The following is a 14,309-nucleotide window of genomic DNA, read 5'->3' on the forward strand; positions in this document are numbered from 1 at the left end:
GGGGGGGGGATTATGGGGGTTCAGGAGCGCCCATGAGGCTACCTTCCTGGCGCTTGAGGGATGACTGCTGGGTCGGGAGCAGGCGTGGTTCTCCTTCCCACGGTGGATCTTGCCCGGCCTACCTCCCGGCGCTTGAGCGATGACTGCTTGGGAAATACTTTTTTTAAATTTTTGGTACTGGGGATCGAAATCAGGTCCTTGAGCTTGCAAGGCAGGCGGCAGAACCACTGAGCTAAATCCCCGGCCTGGGAAATACTTTTAAGAACAAAATCTTCATTTACTTGAAGTACTCCCTATTACCCAGTCTAAGAATAAAAAGTATGTTGAAGCAGAAATGATTTCTGTTGGAAATAAAAATCATCTTCCAATTAAAACAGGGCATCAGCATGGTGGACGCTTCCTTGGCGGGCCTACAAGGTCAAAGCATGGTCTTATGTTTCTGGGAGTCTGGGAGCATGTGAATTAGGCTTCCTCAATGGCACTTTCCAGGTGTCTGTCTCTCCTCTCCCCTCCCCTCCCCTCCTCTTCTCTCAATTCAACAGTTTGGAATGTTTGCTTTTGAACAGGGTATGATAGTACGTGCCTATAGTCCACGCTACTCACTTGAGCCCAGGAGACTGGGGACATTTAGACAACACAGTGAGACCCCATATCAACAAAACTAACAAAAAGAAAACACAAAGTTTATTTTAGCTAAATCTACATGCACGGATATGCCTAATATTACCAAGTTTTAAAAAATATGGAAAAGATTCCACTTTGATCACACATGCATAAGAATTTTCATATCTGAATTTTAAACATTAGATCCCCATCCCGATCCCCAATAGCGGGGCTCCCCAGAAAGTCCCTGGGGGCGCCCAGTATAGGCCATAGGGCTCAAGGTGGGGTGAGAAGTGATGGGGTGCAATGTGGGGTACCTGAACCCCCTCAGATCTGCCATATGTATGTGTTAGGGCTGTTTGCTGGCTATAGTGGTTGGCAGGGATCAGGGTTCCAACCTCTTTCAAATTCACTCCAGTCTTCAACTGTCAGGTCACACTTAGGGAACAACATGGTTTGGTCATGTTAATTTATTCCTAATAGAAGATCATTTTGAAATAGACCAGTAGAAGAAGGAAACAATGATCAAATTTGCCAAAGGGTATAAAAAGTCATTACATCTCATACATAAAAGATGATCCCTTAAGAAATCATACTGCTACTCGATACAAATAGTTGGTCAATATTTACCATTTAAGGTGATTTTCCATCTCTTCATAAGTGTCTTGTCTGACTTTCTGTTCAAAGAGTGCCTCCTTCATCTGTCTTGTTTTTGAAATCTCAGTGCCTTGGTCCAACACTGAAGGCAGGAGCAAACAGTGATTACTCCAGTAATCGAATCAGAACCATTTGCTGAGACGAAAACACATTTCTAATGATGAAGCACAACAGCAATCTAAGTGAGTCTTCATAAACAGTGCTCATAAAGAATCAAGACGGAAAGGAATAATTCTTTCACATTCTACCCAGGGGTTGATTTATGCTGGATCAACTGGGTACCTTCTCTTAATTCTTTAATCCTCAGTTTTCCCGGTTCTTGGTTTAAAACAGTTGCCACAGCAAATGGATTTGATAAATCTACTGGGAATCTCAGATTCTGGTACTCAATTTCCTAGAGACCAAATCAGTGGAGAGTCAGTTCTCCAAGCTGCACCGCATCCCTCCATCACACTGAGGCCTGTGCCCCGCTTACCTTCACCTTCGGAGGGATTCTCTTTTTTGGTAGTCGGTGAAAACTTACACGTCTCATTGCTTTTTCTGGAGGAACATCTACGTTCTTACAAAGAGTATTTAATTTTTCAAATTCTTTTAATCTATAGTTTAAAACAGATAATACATTAGTATACAAGAACCAGTAATTCCAAGTTTCTATTTGTATGTTCCTTCTGATAAACTGAAAATAAATCTGTATGTCAAAATAGTGGTCTATTAAAACAGATGCAATGTTAATATATTCATGTGCACTTGTATACATCAAAATAATTCCCTGATGGTGGTTTTTCATTGTATTCTTTTTTTTTCGAGTTTATTGGTACATTTTAGGTATACAGTACAGTTACATTCATTATTGGGATCTTGAACCTTTACATGACAGGTCTTTGGTTCTCATTTTTTCCCCCTTATACCTGCCCTCCCTTCATCCCCTCCTCCCCTCCCCATTTACAAACACTTTATTTCCATTTCTTCATTTCATTGCATTCTTAAAGAATTCAATGAGTAGAAAACACAGCATGAAAAATGTTCTCCCGGTGTAGCATAATTCATTTCTCAGCTATTGGTTTTTGACAGCTATATGTAATTAAAAATCTAACTTTGGAAGGCAGCTATGCTCACCACTATACCACCAACGCTTGTTAAAAATCTAACTTTGATTTATCTTTCTAGTAAAAGAATGATCATGTTCACTGTTGGCAGCAAGACCTTCCAAAATAGAGGTTCCAGCCAATAAGAGGGATCTTTCCTGCAAGTGAAAAGTGCCCTTGGACAGAGGTAGAAGTAACATAGCTAATAAACTGTAGGAGATGTAGAGCTATGTTACATCGAGGAAAGCTCTCTATGAAGTGTTCTTTAAACATGAATATATGTGTACTTGTTTGCCAGAATGTAACATCAAAGGAGTAAGAAAAGCACATAATACTGACACATGTTCATTCTGACAGGCAGTGTGTACTTGCTAAGCACCCACCGAAGAGGCCTGGCTATGTCACATGGAACACGTGCTAAGTATCTTACATTTAACAGCCTTCTCTGCAAGAGCATCCCAAGGTCCACGGCACAGGAGGATGTGCCCCTTGGTGAGACACATTCACGGACAGGCTACAGTGTGCAGGAATGAGGGCTTAGCTACAGTGAGAGTGGTTCAGCATCCACATTTCAGCAGAGCTTCAGGAGCACCCCTGCTGTAACTATCGGGGAACAACAGAGCCTTTCCGGGAGATGTCAGAAACACAGCCTCCTAAAGACCTCTAATTGCAAGTGTTGAGGAAGAAACTGAAAGTGTCTAAGGACATGGTAAACCAAAGAGTTACATACACAGGGGATTTGGCAGTGCCGAATTTAGGACTTGTGTAAGTGGCATACACCCCATGCTGAAACAAAGAAAGCGGTTTATGAAAATTTCAGAGAACACTACAGCCAGCATAATTACTTTCCCTTCGTGGTGAAATTTATGTTATTTATATGCTATTTGCTGTTTGGAAGACATGGAAGTGTTGAGATGCAAGATATTAAACCCTAGCTGGGAAACCAAAGACACCATAGCTTAGCAATAGTGTATACCTATAATAGTGTATATATACTGCATTTGGGATGGTGTTTCTTCCATACAGAGCTCTCCCTTACGTATTTCAAAACACTTCTGGGATGGGCATGTGGCTCAGTGGTAGGTAAATGTTTAGCATTCATGAGGCCCTGGCTTTTGTCCTCAGCATCCATAAATAAAAAGTAAAATAAAAAATAACATATCTATGGGGAGATAGAAAAATACAACCCCACTTAAGTGGTATCTGAAAAATTCACTTGAGTGTGGCAACACCTAACACAAGAAGGCAAGTGGAGTCCTGTTTGCCTAGTGATTTGACTAGAAAAATTAGCACTGTTTTTTGTTTTATTAATTCTATTGACTTATTGCCTGGGTGATTTTAATTCTATAATGGTTACTTGATGGATTTGAGTTTAACAGCCCACACTAATATCTGCTAATTGACTTACACTGTTTTGAAGTTTTAGGAAGAAAATCTTGACATAAATATATCATAAGCCATGGCTTTAGTTCATTTTTAAGGCTAAGGTTGTTTATCCACTTTTAATATACTTAATAGGTGATGTACACCCACATATGAAGGGACGAGGAGGAAAATCAAAATATCATTTTCAAAATAATTGTCGGGATCTTTCAGTATTTATAGTGTTGCTATGTTTGCTTTATATTTATTTTATAAAAATCGTGCATATCAGAAAAAACATATAAGCCATAAATACTGGGATATAGAAATACAAGCTCATATTCCAATAGAAGCACATTTCAGGATTTGTTATGAAGTAAAATTTAATACCACCATCCATCTTCACTCTCCGCCCCCCGTGTGGCATGTTTCCCTCTGCTTTGGGTGATGCCACTTGTTGTACCTGACTCACTGTGGCATCTTCAGGGCATGGGCCTTTCCCCATGGTACTTTGCAACAGACACCGTGCAAAGCAGGCACTCAGTGAATTGTAACATCACATGGAAAATTGAGTTAAGTGATTCTGGCCTGGTATTATTTAATTGGCTATCCTGTATACAAAGACTCACACAGCAGGCCAGCAGTAGTCAGTGGAAGAAAGTATGCCTCAAAATTTTTAAAATTGCCCTTTCCAGTCTAACCCAGGACTTTGTGTATGCTGGACAAGTACTGTACCATTCACTTCCAACATCCCCGGCTACCAAACCCCTTTTCTCCGTCACTTCATCCCCTCTTGGCAGAAGCAACTCTCTTACGAGCATAGAGCATTCTATGCACTGGTGTTACAAGTCAAAGCACACAGAAGGAGCATACTCGTTCTGTTACAAGAAAGAGGGACAGGGTGGAAGGAAGACTTGGATTTTTGAAACATTTAAGAACAAACAAGAAATTCCAAAGAAACATACGGTAAGGCCAGGTTGGGATAGCACGTTCCAGTGAAGACACATTCGTATGGCTGAGAGTTGAACTGTGAAATCCATAACTGCATTTTTATTTGTGCAGTGCCATACTGAAAGGGTGTGAACTTTATAGTCACATCCATCCTCCCATTAGCTGGAATTATTCCTGAGGAGAAAGAAATGTGAAAATGTGACTCTATCTATCTTCTTGCCAAATACAAAGAGGTGGGCACACGTGCAAATACATTCTTCCCAGGCAAAGCAGGAAAATTTCTATGATCTGTATATAGTCTTTTCATTAAATGCTTATAAATCAACTTCTCTGTTTACATGGAGCTTATGTATCAATCACTACATTAATCCTTTATCATAATAATTTAACTGTGTCAGTTATAGGAATATACATATACATCAACTGCATTAGTGATGCAAACACAATTCCCAGAACGCTAATCTTTAAGCAAATTACCAGAAGTCAATGCTAATGCTGTTTGCAGCAAAGAAAAGCTAGGAACATACATAAATGTTTGTGTCTAAATAATTCAGTGCTCTGTGTTTTTATTTGATTCTTGCCTTTCAGATCTTTGTGCATGCATGTGTGTTGCTAGGGACGGAACCCAGGGTCTCTTGCATGCTAGGTAAGTGTTCTACTGAGCTACACCACCAGTTTTCTCCTTTCAAATCTTAAAGATAAACTGCTGTCCCTTCTGAAATTAAAAACCACACTGTACCTTATTCCTCCTTTGTATCTCTGGTAATATTGCCAGATGGCACAATATTTGATGGTTCCAGGCTCTTTCTGTCCCACCCAAAGATTTGGCCAGGACAACCAATAAACAGATAAATGCAACTTTTATCTTAAAGTAAAAGAAGAAAAGGAAAGAGTGAAAAAATGTGAAGAGCAAGCTGAGACATGTCCTGCATGTAGGACAGGCTACTGAAGAAATAGGAAGACAGCAGAACGGGAAGATCACAGTGGCAGTGAAGTCAGTGGGCACCATAGTTTATACTCTCTCAGATGGGGTCTGTTGGAAATTGCTCTGCCCAAAAATCCCAGCAGTGATTGACAGATCATATCCTGTTGTTCCGCCTCCCTTCTGGCTCATCCTATTTTCTAGCCAGCCCGCCCTGCCCTAATCTCTTGCGTAAGTGCCAATGGCCTTAGAACATTGTAAGTCCTTATCAAATGCAGGAAGACCAACAAAAGGAATAACCATTGCTATATGAGGTGAGTAATGGCTAATGTTCTCCCATCTTCCCCTGAGGGCTCTTTGGTTTGACACTGTCTGCCCCTAAGCATCTGGTCTTTCTACATCTCCAAGAGACTTTGACTGGTCCCTCGTAATTGCCTGGCTCATCCTCCTCTCTGTTGTGGCCCTCCTCTCAAACTGGTACCCCTCTTTCCCTTTTCTCTATGCTCAAACATAGATTTGTGCAGCATTTATTAAGCACTTATTGTGCTTCTGGTGTAGCAGTCAGGGATACAACAACAGATGAAACAAAGTCCCAAATTTTGGGGAGTTTATATTCTAGTTGGGGATAGCAAACAAAAAGAAACAAATTCATAAAATACAAAGTCATAAATACCAGTGTGAAACATAATGTGGGTTTGGGGGCTGAAAGATCCCTGGTGAGAAGATGCTGGAACAAAGACCTGGAAGGATAAGGCCTTCTCTCTAATCCCCAGTCTCTGGCTCCTCCTGCCTCAGCATCTCCTTACTTGCTGTTCCTTAGGCAAGAAAAGTTTTTCCTGATGTATTAGTGGTTTTGCCGACTTCAGTGATGGTGAGCTTTTTAGAACTTTCAATGATAACAGTTTGCCACCACTGGCTTACTCCCTAAAATGACCTCATTTACTGTCTGCCTCTTCCAAGACTACAGTGCAAAGTTTAGGAAAGCAGGCACACGTATACTACTGCCTTCACAGCTCAATAAACTGTTGTTGAGCAAGTCAGTGAATCCAAACTTGAATGCCTACATCAGCAAGTGCATTTCACGAACCTCCTCCTGCCTCTCCATTCACTGGAAGCTTTGCTCCCCCAAGCTTTCACATACCCCACCTTTGTGAAGTGTTACCTTTCAAAATTTTCTCCTCTCCATTAGATCACAACCCCCAAGGGCAGACACCAGAATCTCTAGCTCATTCATCTTCCTGGATCCCTTATATAGTGTTTAGTAATTGTCAATTTCTTGAGTGCTGAAGACAAAAGCACTAGATGACACCCGCTAGAGACTCAAGACAAGGCCAGGGGAGAAGGAATCGGCAGAAGATCTTGAGTCTATCAGACAGTTGAAGATAAGCTGAGGAAAAATGCTGATTAACCATCATGCCCTGGACCTCAATACACGGCAACTACTTGTTCAGAAAAATACACCTGCATGACCTGCAGTTCATTAGGAGATTTAGATTCAGCACATACTATTGCTTCTGCCCTAGTTGATTTACTTAAAAAAATAAGAATGAGCTCTGGAGCAAGTTTTAATATTTGCCTTTACCTGGCTGATTTATTTTTAAGGGCTGTTGGCCCAGATCTAATACACAAAGCACACTGTGGAGATGTAGTCTAGGCAACCAGAGTAAACTGTTTTTTCCATGAATAGGGATGCCAGTTAGCACAGCTCTGTTACCAGAGCACAGTGGCAGCTGACTGTCTAATATGAATAGCAGAAGAAGGTGTGTTAATCAGTCACATCTTACTACTTGGAAAAACTCACAGTGGCACAGATGAGAGGGTGTTCCATGTTTTGAAAGGAAGAAAGGCATTCCCCTAATGTGACTTAATTTAAAAAGGTCAAACCACTATTTTATGGCTTCAGTCCCATTTTACCTGGGGTCAATTTCAGATGGCTATCCATAACATAACCAATGATTGGTATTAAATCACAGGCCTGGGAAGGTGTTGGGCAGATGGGGGGGGTAAGAGAAATGAACTAAAGGCTAAGAAAACCCCAATTCATCAATACAATGTACATTATGAAGGAAATATAACAGCACTGAAAAATGCCACTGTGATAAATGAAGTTGCTACCAGAAAATACCATTGTGTTTTGCCTAGATTATATTTATATAAAATATGTGCATAAATATGGGCAGCTATTAAAAGGAGATGTACAAAATAAAAGCTTATTAGGCCGGGGATTTACCTCAGTGGTTCCACCACTTCTCAAGCTCAAGGTCCTGAGTTCGATCCCCAGTACCAAAAAAAAAAAAAACATATTGGCCAGATGTGCATGCCTGAAATCTCAGCATTTGGGAGGCTAAGGCAGGATGATTGCCACAAGTTTGAGGCCAGCTGGAGCTACACAGTCAATTTAAGGCCAGCCTAAGCTACACAGTGAGAGCCTGTCTCAACAAAAACAACAGCAAAACCAAAAAAAGGCACATTATATTTCAGGGCAAAAAGGCCCACGATGGAAAAATTTCTTCTCTCTTACATTCTGTACCATATTATAATTTTACATTTTATTTTACTCTTAACTGGTACACAATAACTGTACAATGTAGTGTTTCAATATATTTGTACTGCTATAATGATGTCAGGGTAATTAGTATATTCATCACCTCAGCCATTTACCATTTCTTCATGGAGAAACAGTCCCGAATCTCTCTTCCAGCTATTTTTAATGCACTTTTACCCTACAGTGCACTAGGGTACCAGCACTTGCTGTCCTATCTGTGTAGGTTAGGGGTATTGGCACCTCAGCCCTGCCCTAGCCTCTGGTAACTACTACTGTGGTCTCTAATTCTATGAGATCAACTGTTATAGATTTCATATTTGAGCGAGATCATCAATACTGTCACGATTTTAAAACAACCATTTCTCCAAACAGCACACAAAGTACAGATTATTTTCCCTGAATTGTCACAGCACCATCCAACCCACATGCTTGAAGTGTTAGCAAGGATTGGCTTTAATCTTCTAAGATTTAGGATTCTACTAACTATGGGATTTGGGATAAACTACTTAATTCCTCGAAGCTTTGGCTGGGAAATAAATAGCTATGCTGTTTAAAACTCATCCGTGAACAAGCTGTTGACAATTTGAGAAACAGCTTTAGGCAATTTGAGCCTTCTTTTTGCTGAGTTACAAGGGAGGACTTCAAGAAGGGAGAGAGAGCATCTGTCTCATACTGACAGAGCACAGGCCTCCACAGCTGCTTGGGCTGTGGGATGAGAGAGCAGCCCAGGGGTCACATGGACCCTGACACACAGGAGCTCTATGACCTACCTTGTAAGTCATCTGAGGCTGTAAAAATGGGACAAGAAGAAAATCATTTACATATAGGGTCTGGGAAAATGCCTGACACACAGTGCATGCCTTAGGGTCTTCCCAAGATTTACAGCTACATAGCACAAGGAACAATTTATCATGATTAGATCACCATTGCAGTGGCAGGAAGAGGAAATTTTTCTTTGAAAACCTTATATTCGACTCAGTTGAGTTCTCAGAAAGGAATAGGTGGTTTTTCCCTGACACCAAGGCACAGAGTGAGCTTCCCAGAGCCCAGATCTTTCCTTTTGCTTCACACAGGTACCCGAAGCAGGTGAACCTAAAGGTCAGTAGACAGGAGTGGGATGCTTTAGAATGGCCTGTTTTAAAAGTTAGGCCTAGAGACTTACTGTGAAGAGGTGCAACATACACAAGTCCTCAGCTTTCAGATACACATTCGATTCTAAATTTCCCAGGAAGTACCGACTCCTGCTCAGCCTCAGCAGATGAAGGCTCATGCCTTCAGACACTTACACTGCTGAGAATGCCCCACACTTGTTTTAATCTTTATTTCCCTTTTCCCCTCCAACAAGATATTTCTACTGGAACTTGAAATCAGTGATTCAATGAGGTCTTCTGGAATCTGGTAACTTTCTTTTTCATTCCTGTCCATCAGATATCCAAAGTGCAGAAGCTAGAAGTGAGTACAGGGAAGTGGGGGCTCTTCTTGTCTGCTTGTGGGCGTGGGAAGGTGAGGAGGAGTTGGATGAAGGATGCTGGAAAAATGTAACCAGGCCAGGAACTCCTTTGCTGTCAAGCATATAACCTGCCAGTTGGAAACAATGCCCCCAGCTCACATAGAGTGCACTGTACTGGCCACTGTGTCCAGCACCATGAAGACCCAGGGGTGGTACAAGAAGTGATTCCCGTGCTCAAGCTGTTATATGAAGCACCACTCATGATTCATGCTTGAACCAGGGGCTATCTCCTGGCCCACCAACCTTGCTTAGCCCTTCTGCAAAGCTTATCCATTCTGCCATCCACCCCTTGCTTCTTCCCTCTCCACCAACCTCAGCTTCTTTCCAAAGTGTGCTGCTGGCTTTCACCTTGTCCCACTCTGCTCTCCCCTTCCTCAAGGAACCAAAAAGATTTTTAAAACATACATCAGAGGGGCCAGGGATTTAGCTCAGTGGTGCCACTGTCAGCCTCATAAGCGCAAGGTCCCAAGTTCGATCCCTGGTACCAAACCAAACCAACCAACCAAACAAACAAACAAAAAAAACCCAAAACATACATCAGGCCATGCTGTCCCCAGTAGACTCCAATCCTGCTCAGAACTACGTACTATTTCCTCCCTACTCTAGCTCCTTCTGGCCTCCCCAGCTGGATCTTGCACCCTTTCCCTCTCCTTTCTCCTCCAGCTACCTGGGCTCTGGCCTTTTCCTTATCAGTTCAGCTGGACTGCCAACTTGATTGGCTTGAGAGCTACCTCCATAGGTAGAGCACACATTAATAAATCACATTTCTAGGTGGGTCACATGGCCTTGGAGTCTACATCTTGTCCCTATTCCTTTCCTCTCACCTACTGGTCCTCTGATCTGCTGCCGTGATACTGAGAAATGAGTGTTTTCCTCTACTATACCCCTCTACCATGGTGTTTCTGTCTTAAAGCCAGCTGACCACGGATTGAATCCTCTCAAACCAAGAGAGCCAAATAAACTTCTCCTTTACATTGTGGTTGCTGGAGCAATGGGAAAGATGAATACCACACTTTGAATGTGACCAGGCCATGTAGGTGCCCAGCCTTGTGGTCTTTGCATTGGCTGCTACCTCTTTTACCCAGTCTGGCACCTCTCTGACAATCAAGTCAAAGCTGCCAGGACTTTTCCTTGAAGAAACTCTTCCTGATCACCTACTTGAGATCAGTCACTTGGTAACATCACCAAGCTTTATTTCAAACATTTTTACTCCATCCTGTATCCTTCTTTGCTTCTGTGCTGGCTTCTCTCCTCCACTGGAACCTCAGCTCCAGTATAGTAGGGACCATATCTATTTGTGCTCTCCCAGTGCTGAGGACAGTGTCTGGTTTGCAGCAGGTGCTCAACAGTTACTTATGGAATGGATAGATGGCTAAGTAAATGTTAGATGGGTGGATGGCTAGATAGACAGATGGATAGATGGCTGACTGCTTGGCTAATGCAGGGCCACAGGGGAGGAAGCGGATCCTGCAGAAACCAATCCCAGAGAACTGATGGCGAAAGTTGCTGAAGCAAATCATTTTAAACTCAGTGACCTTCCTTCACAACTCACCAAAACAATAGGCGGAAAAGGAAAAAGTAGGGAGAAAAAAAAATCTGTAAACAATAGCCCCAAACACAAATAAGAAATGTGATTATAAACTGAGGCATAGGAGCATGCTGAGAGCCAGGGGATCTAGATTTCATCATGTTAACACACACACACACACACACACACACACACACACACACGCACACACACCACTACTCTTTGGTTAAAGTGACAAAATTAAGGAGAGTAGCTGGTGATGGCAAAGCAGGGAAAGTGATGAAAGATACCTGAGCCCAACACCCTAGAGTAGCAGGGAGCGGGGAGCACAGCAGCTATGCAATCATGTCCCCTTCCTATTGTCTGCGACCTCGACCTCGATCTGCTTCAGAAGGTGGCTGGAGGTGATGGGTGTGGGAGGGGAGACCGTGACCACAGCCTGACAGCACACAGCTGGATGGTTCGGCAGCTCTCCTATGAGTACAGGGCGATGAGGCAGATGTTCTCCTAGGATGCTTGAGCACATGAGTTCCCTGCATTCCAAGCCTAGCTCTGCCAGTGACTGTGTGCCCAATTCATCCACAAAGCAGATGTAACAATAGAATCTACTTTGTAAGAGATAAACAATGGGCTGGGCATGGTGGTACATGCCTGTAATCCCAGCACTTGGGAGGCTGAGGCAGGAAGATCGCTCTGAGTTTGAGACCAGCCTGGGCTACGTAGTGAGTTCCGGGTCAGTCTCAACTACATAGTGAGACCCTGTCTTAAAAAATCGAAAAGAGAGAGAAACAGAGAGAAACAGAGAGAGAGAGAGAGAGAGACAGAGAGAGAGAGAATGAGTATTAAAGAGTTCTGCATTTGAAGTGGTGCCTGGCATTTGGTAAATGTTAGCTATTTATATAATTATTATTATTTATCCCTTCTTTCACATCCCTTCTTTATTTCTTCTTTTGCTGGTGGTGCGACTTATTCAAAATTAAATAAAATGCCAAGTAGAGTCAACACAGATAGCATGCCTGTAAACTCCAATATTAAAAATTAATATATGAAGGAAGAAAAGAACAGAAACAAAATCCATTAAAGAGCAAACATTATAAAAGGACAACCTTAGAATGTAGGAGTTGACCAGAGTCTTAAAGAACTTGGCCTTGCCACAGGAGAAGTCACCAGAATTCAAGGAAGTTATATTAGAATACACTAGAAGGAGGTGAAAAAAGAAAATTGGTGGAGCTCAGGAAACAAATAAAAAGGGAGCTGTCATAAAAGTGGAAACTACAAGGCAAGAAACAATAAAACACATACAAAGGCTGACTGAAAACTATGGTGTTTAAATTTTAAAAAGAACTCATCACTAAGAATGATGGGATGGATGTGTGTTCAAAGAGAGGAGGGATATTTTGAAGGGGAGTAATGATGTAATAACTTTTAAAAAATTTATATATTCACTGTATATTTTGATCACACCTGGCTGATTGCACATTTGGGGCACTTTTTGTCAAATAAAAACATTACGGAGTGTCCTCATCTACTCAGATCTGCCACAGTGCAACTTCTGGCCGCTCTCCAAAGTCGATATGACCATGAAAGGTAAACGTTCTGAATCAATTCAGGATTTTGAGGCAACCACAATAGAGCAACTAAAGACACTCATGAAAGAGGGCTTCCAGAACTGCTTCAGAAAACGGCATGAATGATAGGGTCACTGTGTTCAAAGAGAGGGGAAAATCTGAGGGGGACTAATGTCATGGTGTTTTTTACTGTGATCAATTTTCAAAATTAACCATTCACTGTATTTCTTATCATACCACGTGTGAGGACATACATGCACACCATATGCACAGAGACACACAAAAGCTGCAAACACAGGTAGGCACATGGCAGTTAGGATGAGGAACTCATACATAGCAAGATTATACTAAAGCAAACAATAGACAATGAGGGCAAAGGAGAGCCAAAACATAATTGAACCTAAACATAATTGATATTCCCAAGGAAGATAATTAAGCAAATAGAATAATAAAATATGGGAGATGCTGAGATGAATAGTAGAAATAACAGTTTTGTTCAGGTACAGGCATTATGCTCTGGGTCAAGTACACTGACTGCATCCAGCCCAGACTAACAGCTCATTAAAGGGGTCTCCTGAATAGGTGATTTCTAGGGCCTCTCAATGCAAGAGGGTAACACAGGCTTGGTTGAGAGCTATTGTTAATTTCCTTAACATTTCTTCCACAAAACAGAATTCCCCTACTTAAGCTCTCTGATGTTCTTTCATTTTTCTTCTCTCCCATTTCAGGGCATCCTGGTATCATTACTCTTCTGGCTAAGCATAGATGTTGAGAGTTGTTATCTGGCCCAAGTCACCTGGCCTTCCTGAGCCTTCCTGTCCTCTGCTGTAGAAAGGCGATGAGAGTAGTTCCCTCCTTCCAGGAGAGCAGATGGAAGGAGACAGTACAGGTGATTTGGTTAGCACAGTGCCTGGAATGTGGCTAACAACTGGCAAATGGAAGCACTTACTAATTCTGTGCCAGCCACACTGGACTACCACTGCCACCTGTGAAGGACAGGTTGAGTACCAAGCAATAGGTACCATCGCTACCAATGTGACAGAGCTACCTTAGGAGCTGCACGAAGTTGTCACCAGCCTGGCTACCCTTTCCTTCTCTCCCCAGAATGCTATTGTAAATGAATTACCCATGTCCTTCAAAAGCTAGGGAACTGATTTGCCTGTAATATATGTTATCCCTATTTATTCTTTCTTTCTTCAGTTTTAAAAAAAGGAGCTTCAGAAAATCATTTAAAAGTTTAATCTCTTAATTTTAATTCTTATGAGCATTCTTTTCTAATCCAGCAACCAGCTATTTCCCCATTTGCTGACCTGGACTGCTATCAACGGCATTTTGCTGATGTATCTCACTCATTTCTGTCATCTGTTTTAAACAAACCGGTCAAAGATCCTCACTCTTCCATAGAGCTATATCCACATCCCTTTTTATTTTATTTTGAGACAAGTTCTCACTAAATTATCCAGTCTGAGGTCCACTTGTGATCTTTCTGCCTCAACCTCCTGAGTAATTGGGATTACAGGTATGTGCCACCACTCCTGGGTCCATTCTCTCTCTCTCTCTCTCTCTCTCTCTCTCTCT

The 14,309-nt window shown here is 42.0% G+C and overlaps 1 protein-coding gene across 5 annotated transcripts in view; it reads right to left on the reverse strand.

Moving 5' to 3' along the window:
• Cfap221 (cilia and flagella associated protein 221) overlaps positions 1–14,309 on the reverse strand; it is a 100,905-nt gene that overhangs the window by 50,225 nt on the left and 36,371 nt on the right. For all 5 annotated transcript variants that reach the window (XR_002025621.2, XM_010632308.3, XM_010632309.3 and 2 more), the window contains exons 8-11: positions 4,673–4,832; positions 1,736–1,856; positions 1,543–1,654; positions 1,234–1,342 (exon numbers count right to left, since the gene is read on the reverse strand). Coding sequence is in view for 4 of the 5 variants with exons in the window: in XM_010632308.3 (XP_010630610.1) it covers positions 1,234–1,342; positions 1,543–1,654; positions 1,736–1,856; positions 4,673–4,832 (502 nt within the window). In the remaining variant the exon portion in view is untranslated. The remainder of the gene's footprint in view (positions 1–1,233; positions 1,343–1,542; positions 1,655–1,735; positions 1,857–4,672; positions 4,833–14,309) is intronic.

The sequence above is a fragment of the Fukomys damarensis genome, unplaced genomic scaffold (assembly GCF_012274545.1).
Source record: "Fukomys damarensis isolate Sample0158 unplaced genomic scaffold, DMR_v1.0_HiC HiC_scaffold_29, whole genome shotgun sequence".
NCBI classification, from domain to species: domain Eukaryota; kingdom Metazoa; phylum Chordata; class Mammalia; order Rodentia; family Bathyergidae; genus Fukomys; species Fukomys damarensis.